Source organism: Macrobrachium rosenbergii, chromosome 9 (genome assembly GCF_040412425.1).
Source record: "Macrobrachium rosenbergii isolate ZJJX-2024 chromosome 9, ASM4041242v1, whole genome shotgun sequence".
NCBI lineage: Eukaryota > Metazoa > Arthropoda > Malacostraca > Decapoda > Palaemonidae > Macrobrachium > Macrobrachium rosenbergii.
Window position 1 is genome coordinate 18,515,837 of NC_089749.1, and position 9,273 is coordinate 18,525,109.

Here is a 9,273-nt window from a genome sequence, read left to right on the forward strand (position 1 = left end):
GCCTAGGAGGGGGGGGGTTGTGAAGGGGTGAACAATAAAATTTCAAAAATGAAAGATATTAGTGTTTAATCCATAGTTTTCAAGGTTGCTGAGATGAATAGTGACATTCCAAATGCCTTTTAAGTCCAAGTTCAGACCTGATAGGAATGAGGGGTGAGAAGGGGGAAATATAAAATGTCAAAAATGATGGGCAATGTAACTGAAGCAACTATCATACCAGGAAAGGGAGAGAGAGAGAGAGAGAGAGAGAGAGAGAGAGAGAGAGAGAGAGAGAGAGAGAGAGAGAGAGAGAGAGAGAGAGAGAGAGAGAGAGTTTATAATTGTATTTCAGAGTTTTCCTGGGCAGTGCAGGGGTTGGTCAGCTAGCATCTTTATAAATATGAATTTGTTTGTTATTAATTATTTGATGGCATTTTATATCTTATAATTTCATATATTGAGTGACTCTCCCATGTACCAATCATAGAGGTCTTGGGTTTAGAAACTGGCATGGTAAATGCTCTGCTCGTATTTGATTCCGAAAGTTTGTTAGTTACTCTCATGCTACGCTGTATTGATAAAGGGCCTGTTTTATCTTAGTACCTTACAGAAAGGTTTGTGGATAAAGAATTAGGATATAAACAAAATATTTTGCTGCAAAACTATAAATATATTTTAATAAATGTAATATAAATATATTTTAATAAATGTAATATAAATATATTTTAATAAATGTAATATATGTTTGTTAAAATATGTAAATATATTTTAATAAACGTAATTAATGTGCATGAAAAAATGTGTCAATAACTGTTATTAACAGGTTATAATATATGCCCCATTCGTCTCCATAAACATCCACTAACAGAATTGTTCCAGTGACTACCTGGATTCCTTATTCGGACTCAGGCTCTTGGTCAACACTTCGCTTCCCGATGAAGAATTTCTTAAGATGGCCGGTTCCAAGACCTCCCAGTCCCTTGAATCCTCCTCCGATGTGGGTTCCATGACTGTATCCCTTGGAATGGCTGAATCCATTGGCATAGTTCTTGACACCCAGGAGACCACCTTTGGCACCGAATCCACCACCCAATCCACCGAGTAGGCCTAAGCCTCCGAGTCCGAGTAATCCTGGCTCTGGATCGGCGCTTCGTTTGCCCAGGAGGTGTTTGTTAAGATGGCCGAATTTCAGCCCACCAGCTCCTCCGAAGCCTTTCAGGATGTGGTTTCCATGACTGTATCCATTGGAGTGGCTGAATCCATTGGCATAGTTTCCAGCGCTCAAGAGTCCACCAGCTCCGCCAAATCCACCACCGAATCCGCCGAATCCTCCTAATCCTCCTAGACCTAAGCCGATTCCAGGAGCAGCATCAGCGACGAATGCTACCAACAGGACAGCGATCTGGAATTGGAATGCTCTTAGGAATCATGTCAAGAGAGAGAGAGAGAGAGAGAGAGAGAGAGAGAGAGAGAGAGAGAGAGAATGAGAGAGACTGATCGAAGCTGTACCTTCACAAACATATATGACGTTCAGTCAAGAGGAAAGTAAAGACTATAATTACATCTAACATGGATGATTTGTTATCACTGGGAATTGTCTTCATAGTTTACAGCTCCTCTCCGAGATACAGAATATGTTTCCAAATACGCACACCTTCAAATAACACATATATACATATGACTGTATGCAACATAATCTCTTTGTATAAAGGTGCAAGGACATAATATATATATATATATATATATATATATATATATATATATATATATATAAATATATATATATATATATATATATATATATATATATATATATATATATATATATATATATATGTATATATATTTTATATATATATATATATATATATATATATATATATATATATATATATATATATATATATATATATATATATATATATATATATTTACATATATATATATATGAAATGTCTATGTTTGTGTGTCTGTGTCGTATTTAAGCACCTATCCATCTTACCAATGGAATCATGGCTGGGAAGTTTTCACTGTTCAACAGTTGTCAGTCTTATGCTGATCATGGAAAGCAACTTACCTTTTATATACGAATGGGATATGAGGGAATCCACATATCCCATTCGGCCTTCGGCCACACCTTTATTTTGGAAGAGGACAACGGTGACCGTGAATTTCTTTGTAAGTCTAAACAATACATTGATCTTTATGAAAGTCCTTCTACATATATTTGAGGTTTTTGGTTCTCTACGAATAACTTTTTTTCTTTCATGGATATATTTGTGTACGTGTTCGTGTTTTTGCTTATTTATTCACTTTTTTAGTTTGATGATTGGAGAGTGGATAATCAACATACCAATTTGCAGCCCTCTAGCCTCAGTAGTTTTTAAGATCTGAGAGCGGACAGAATAAAGTGCGGACGGACAGACAAAGCCGGCACAATAGTTTTCTTTTACAGAAAACTAAAAATCCAGGATTTGAGAGCTCATACTAAGAATTACACAGAAACAATTACTTCCTGTCGTTCTTGGTACTACCAAAATTGACACTAAGTAGGAATGACTGGAAAATATAAACGAAGTTTAATTTTCTAGAAATCATTCAAAGCGATCAACACTTTCTCCCTTTTCTTTAGGTATTCTAAAACAATGAAGCTAGAGTCACTGACATTTGGTATTTTGAAGCGTCCGTTCACGTGGAGCATACAAAGAATTTTATCAAAATATGACCACTGTCCAGTGCACAATGAAATCTCAGCATTAAATATTTTTAAAAGAGGATTCTGGCGCCTATTAAATAACGAAACTAATAATGCTTAGACACAGTATTCAAGTATTTGTGTCCCAGGACATTACTTAGCAGGTTGTAATACGTCTAAATAAGTGACATGGTATTTATGTACCTTACATAAGGACTATTGTGAAAATTATTTTTATTTGTGATCTTTTGCTACAGCAGCCCCGTAGAGGGGTATTGCCGTCAGTGCACCTCAAGTGGTACACTGTAGGCATTACTTAAGGTTCTTTGCAGCGTGCCTTCGGCCCCTAGCTGCAACCCCTTTCCTTCTTTTTACTGCACCTCCTTTCATATTACTTACTTTCCACCCTCTCCTAACAATTGATTCATAGTGCAACTCCGAGGTTTTCCAACTGTTACACCTTTCAAACCTTTTACTGTCAATTTCCGTTTCAGCGCTGAATGACCTCATAGGTTCCAGTGTTTGGCCTTTGACCTAAATTCTATATTCAATTCAATTCAATTTTACTACAGCAGGTGATTATCTAGTCTCACGACTTCTTAACAAGGCATTGAAACACCATTTACCATATTTACTTGTTTTTATTCTTTGCAGGTCCTCCAGTCATATTTAAACATAGGTCCAGTATATATTTTCCTTAAACTGATTGGTCGATAAAATTTCCCGGAAGAGGCCTGATGGAGGGCGACACTTTAAGGAAAAATTAAGATCTGTATTTCCTCTCTTCGTATGTAGTTTCTCCTTGTGGAGTACATGGATATACTTACCTTCGAGACTGAGAAGAATAGAATTGTATATATATACAAAATAATATATATGCACAATCACTCAAAAATGTCTTGCAACATACTTCAAAACTTTTCGGACAACAGCTTATAATAGCGACATCTGGCGCTATTTGGCAACTCAGTTGTAAGCGCATGAAACAACTGAACACTAGTGGTGGGTCCGAGAAATTACCTGCAGTTTCCCTTAAACAGGGCTTTTTCTGATACTGCCTACTGTTGTCATACTTTACTTAATTAAAGGATGTTACTATAATTACTTCAGAAGTCATCACTGTTCTTATGTTTTAATATTTTCATCCCCAACTGCCATCACTATCGCTGTTTTATCCCCTTCATATGTGTGAACTTTGTAGACATAGGCCTACGACTGTTATAAGTTTAACTATTAGTCTCATTAACATCAACAAATACGACTTTTGTAAAAATTTGCTTGCACATTATTATTAATCAAATTTTTGAATGAGAAATCCTGTGTATATTGTGAACTAGTGAAGTCTATTTTTGTAATACATAGAATATAATCGCACGCACATACATGTATGTATATATATATATATATATATATATATATATATATATATATATATATATATATATATATATTTATATATATATTTATATATATATATATATATATATATATATATATATATATATATATATATATATATATATATATGATGCCGTTATCATGTGTAATTTCTCATTTCTTTCATTGCTACTTAGGCCTATCATTTTGATGCCTCTTATGAAGTTAACTGAATATATAACGCCTATTTTTGTATTTCTTATTATCTAAGTTTCTAAAGAATTAAAATTAGCAAGAAGTTCAACATTAATTTAGTTAATGCTAAATGCCAGCAGTGCAGAAGACTACCATGCTCATCAGTGAAGAATGTCTCCTCCTCATTGCAAAAGATGACTCTTACAGAAACCATTGGCCACTGGATTATATTATAACGCAAACCCTAGCCTCTGTTCTTTGTGTTTCGCAGATATGAAGTGTTTCTTGGCAGGAGTATGATGAAATAATATCTTGGTCTCATGTAGCCTGTTACGGATGGTTTGAGCAGCAACTTGAAGGGAGAGCGCAATGTTCTCTCTTTATAGCAACACCGGTTGTCAGGGGAGTTAGGCGGAGCTCCTTCAGTGATCATCCGATGATGATCCTTAACAGTAGTGCAACAATGGGGTCGTCCTCCACTTTTTACATAAATTTATCATATTTCCTCGTTCTCTCTGTTGTTGTATCCCTCTATCCACTGTTGTTTTATTTACGCTAAGCTGCCGGTGCGGCTGAGTCTGTTGCCCATCTTATCGTGCAAGTGACGAGACAGTTTAGTTCAACTTTCCTGACCGAATGTCGAGTCACAAGATAACATACGACGTTATGAGATATTTTCTTTTTTTGTTTTTGACAACAATAATGGTTGAATTCTTTCTTTCTTTATTTATATATAATTTCACTGATGACTACTCAATATTATTTTAAGAGCTTTTATCTGGATTCGAAATATAGTTTCTTCTTTGACTCTTTTGCCCGATCATCTGAAGTGAAATTTTTCAAAATGTTTCGTCATTTTTCATAATATGAATTTTTCACTCACCATTCTATTTTATATTGTTAACCGTATGATTAATAACCAAAGCTGAATAAGAAAATTACATTTCCTTGTAAATATCAAAAGAACAAATTACTATTAGGTGAACGAAAACTTCTGGAATATGTTGCAAAACATTTTTGAGTGACTGTACATACAGTTACATATGAATTGTTGGCACTAATGCACGCGAGACTTTCCATATTCACAAATATTAAGCCACAAATATCGTTTGATATAAAATTCAGTACATTTTCCAAAAACAAAACTCACATCAAAAAGTAATTATGAGTGATAAGTGCATCTGGCCCAGCTATGGTTCAAGGGCCTTTTGTTTAATGCAACAAATAAACAGTCGACTGTGGGTACGCGGTTAAGGATGGTGCACTTGTTAAGCACAATCGTCTTTGGGGTAAATTATTCCTTGGGTATAGCGAATTAGACATTATACAATCCTTGTGGCATATTAGTTGTGGATTATGCAATATATATTTATCTATCTATATAAAAATGGATGTATGTGTGTGTGTGTATGTATGCGCCCGAATAACTCTTACACGCATTGTCCAATTTCAACCAAACTTGGTTTGGATATGACTTACTAACTGGAAAAGAATACTGTGGGGGTAAGACATTACTGGCACCAAAGGGTGGGGGCGTGGGTAGCGGGTGACATGTAAAAATAACAGAAAACAAGAGATATTGGTGTCTAATCCATAGTTTCCGAGGTCACTGAGATGAATAGTGACACTCCCGATGCCCTTTAAGTCCAAGTTCAGCCCTGATAGAAAGTGGGTGGTGAGAATGGCTGGGAAGGGGGTGACATGTAAAAATAACTGAAAACGTCAGATTCTGGTGTCTAATCCATAGTTTTAGAGGTCACTGAGATGAATAGTGACACTCCCGGTGTCCTTTAAGTCTAGGCTCAGCCCTGATAGGAGAGGGGGATGAAAAGAGGTGGGAAGGTGGTGACATGTAAAAAGAACTGAAAACGACAGATATTAGTGTCTAATCCATAGTTTTGTAGGTCGCTGAGATGAATAGTGACGCTCCTGGTGCCCTTTAAGTCCAAATTCAGCCCTAAGAAGTTGGGGTGTGAAGGGGTAAATAATAAAACGTCAAAAATGACAGATATTAGTGTTCAATCTATAGTTTTCAAGGTTGCTGAGATGAATAGTGACATTCCAAATGCCTTTTAAGTCCAAGTTCAGACCTGATAGGAATGAGGGGTGAGAAGGGGTGAAATATAAAATGCAAAAAATGATGGGCAATGTAACTGAAGCGACTATCCTACAGGGAAAGGGAGAGAGTGAGAGGGGGAGTGAGAGGGAGAGGAAGTGAGAGAGAGGGTAATGGGGGTATTAGGAGGAGAAAGAGAGAGAGAGAGAAGAGAGAGAGAGAGAGAGAGAGAGAGAGAGAGAGAGAGTGAGTTTATCGGTTGTCATTCAGAGTTTTCCTGGGCAGTGCCAGGTTGGTCAACTAGTATTTTTATAAATATGACTTGTTCATTATTAATTATTTGCATGGCATTTTATATCTTATAATTTCATGTATAAAGTGACTCTCCCATGTACCAACTATAAAGGTCATGGGTTCAGAAACTGGCATGGTAGACGTTCTGCTCATATTTGTTAGTTACTCTCATGCTATGCTGTATTCGATTAAGGGCCTATTTTATCTTCGTACCTTTACAGAAAGGTTTGTGGATACAGAATTAGGATATAAACAAAATATTTTGCTGCAAAACTATAAATATATTTTGATAAATTTAATATAAATATATTTTAATAAATGTAATTAATATGATATAAATGTAATAGATATTTATTAAAATATATAAATATATTTTAATAAATGTAATTTATGTGCATGAAAAAATGTGTCATTAACTGCTATTAACAGGATATAATATATATATATGCCTCATTCGTCTCCATGAACATCCATTAACAGAAGTGTTCCAGTGGCTACCTGGATTCCTTATTCGGACTCAGGCTCTTGGTCAACACTTCGCTTCCCGATGAAGAATTTCTTAAGATGGCCGGTTCCAAGACCTCCCAATCCCTTGAACCCTCCTCCAATATGGGTTCCATGACTGTATCCCTTGGAATGGCTGAATCCATTGGCATAGTTCTTGACACCCAGGAGACCACCTTTTGCACCGAATCCACCACCCAATCCACCGAGTAGTCCTAAGCCTCCGAGTCCAAGTAATCCAGGCTCTGGATCGGCGCTTCGTTTGCCGAGGAGGTGTTTGTTAAGATGGCCGAATTTCAGCCCACCAGCTCCTCCGAACTTTTTCAGGATGTGGTTTCCATGACTGTATCCATTGGAGTGGCTGAATCCATTGGCGTAGTTTCCAGCGCTCAAGAGTCCACCAGCGCCGCCAAATCCACCACCGAATCCGCCGAATCCTCCTAATCCTCCAAGACCTAAGCCGATTCCAGGAGCAGCATCAGCGACGAAGGCTACTAACAGGACAGCGATCTGGAATTGGAATGCACTTATGAATCATGTCAAGAGAGAGAGAGAGAGAGAGAGAGAGAGAGAGAGAGAGAGAGAGAGAGAAGAGAAAGCGAGAGAGTCTGATGGGAGCTGTACCTGCACAAACATAAGTGACTTTCAGTCAAGAGGAAAGTAATGGCATCTCACATTGATGATTTGTTATCACTGGGAATTTTCTTCATAGTTTACAAGTCCTCTCCAGATGCATACACTTTCAAATAACACATATAAACATTTGACTATACAACATAATCTGTATGTATATGGGTATAAGGACACCTATATATATATATATATATATATATATATATATATATATATATATATATATATATATATATATATATATATATATATATATATATATATATATATATATATATATATATATATATATATATATATATATATATATATATATATATATATATATATATATATATATATATATAAAATGTTCATGTTTGTGTGCATGTCATATTTAAGTACCTATCCAACTTACCAATGGAATCATGGCTGGAAGTTTTCACTGTTCAACAGTTGTCAGAGTTATGTTGATCATGGAAAGCAACTTACCTTTATATACGAATGGGATATGAGGGAATCCACCTTTCCCATTCGGCCTTCGGCCACACCTTTGTTTGGGAAGAGGACAACGGTGACCGTGAATTTCTTTCTAAGTCTTAACAATACAATGATTTTTATGAAATTCCTCCTAGATATACTTGAATTTTTTGGCTCTCTACGAATAACTTTTTCCTTTCATAGATATATCTTTGAACGTGTTCGTGTGTTTGTTTATCTATTTACTTTTTGCAGTTTTCTGTAAAAGAAAACTTGTGTGGGCTGTCTGTCTGCAAGAGGTCTGCAAATTGGTATGTTTATCATCCACCGTCCAATCATCAGACACTATATTGCAGCGTAGCCTCATTAGTTTTTATTTAATTTAATTTTAAAGTTAGCCATGATCGTGCTTCTGGCACCGATATAGGACAGGCCACCACCGGACAGTGGTTAAAGTTTCATGCGTCGCAGCTCAAATAACATTATACCGGGACTACCGAAAGATAGATCTATTTTCGGTGACCTTGATTATACGCTGTACAGAAAACTCGATTGTGCTGAAAGAACTTAGGCACGTTTTTTACTTGTTTTTTATTTGGTTCTTTACGTATTTCCAGCACTCATAGAAGAACCATGTCAAAGGCTTCGTGAAATAAGATTAAAATTAACTTTCATGCTGACCATCATAAATTCCTGTAAATCATTAACCATCTGCCAAAAATAAATTCTTTAAGTTTACTGTTCTGTTCTCTACTGACTTGTAAGCAGATTTTGAAAACATGGATATTGATGCCTTTTGTTTTAACAATCTATCTACGTTTATCATCTTTTCAGCGTTCCATAGTCACTATAACACTTACAGGATCCATTTTTATTGATGCCATACTTAACGTTTTGCTTATTATATACTATATCCCTAATTTACTTCTATAAAGAAAAGTGGGATCAACGATCACCTTTTTTTTATTCATAAATCACGTAGTATATTTACTTTTTAATAACAATGTGCCAACTACTTCCATTACTATATCAAGGATACTAACATATTTCCTATTGAGTCTTTATCCCTTGAATCAATTTC

The 9,273-nt window shown here is 35.8% G+C and overlaps 1 protein-coding gene across 2 annotated transcripts; it reads right to left on the reverse strand.

Annotated features, from left to right (window-relative positions):
• Nucleotides 1-784: 784 nt before the first annotated feature.
• On the reverse strand, nucleotides 785-8,176 carry LOC136842064 (uncharacterized). Of its 2 annotated transcripts, none has more exons than XM_067109445.1 (2): nucleotides 8,131-8,171; nucleotides 785-1,381 (listed from the first exon to the last, which is right to left on the reverse strand). In XM_067109445.1, exons 1-2 carry the CDS (start codon nucleotides 8,140-8,142, stop codon nucleotides 875-877), a joined length of 519 nt encoding a protein of 172 aa, XP_066965546.1. In that variant the 5' UTR covers nucleotides 8,143-8,171; the 3' UTR covers nucleotides 785-874. The 2 variants fall into 2 exon arrangements, with proteins under 2 accessions (XP_066965546.1, XP_066965545.1); XM_067109444.1 differs by lacking the exon at nucleotides 785-1,381 and adding an exon at nucleotides 6,995-7,610 and having other exon boundaries at nucleotides 8,131-8,176.
• Between the last annotated feature and the right edge of the window lie 1,097 nt (nucleotides 8,177-9,273).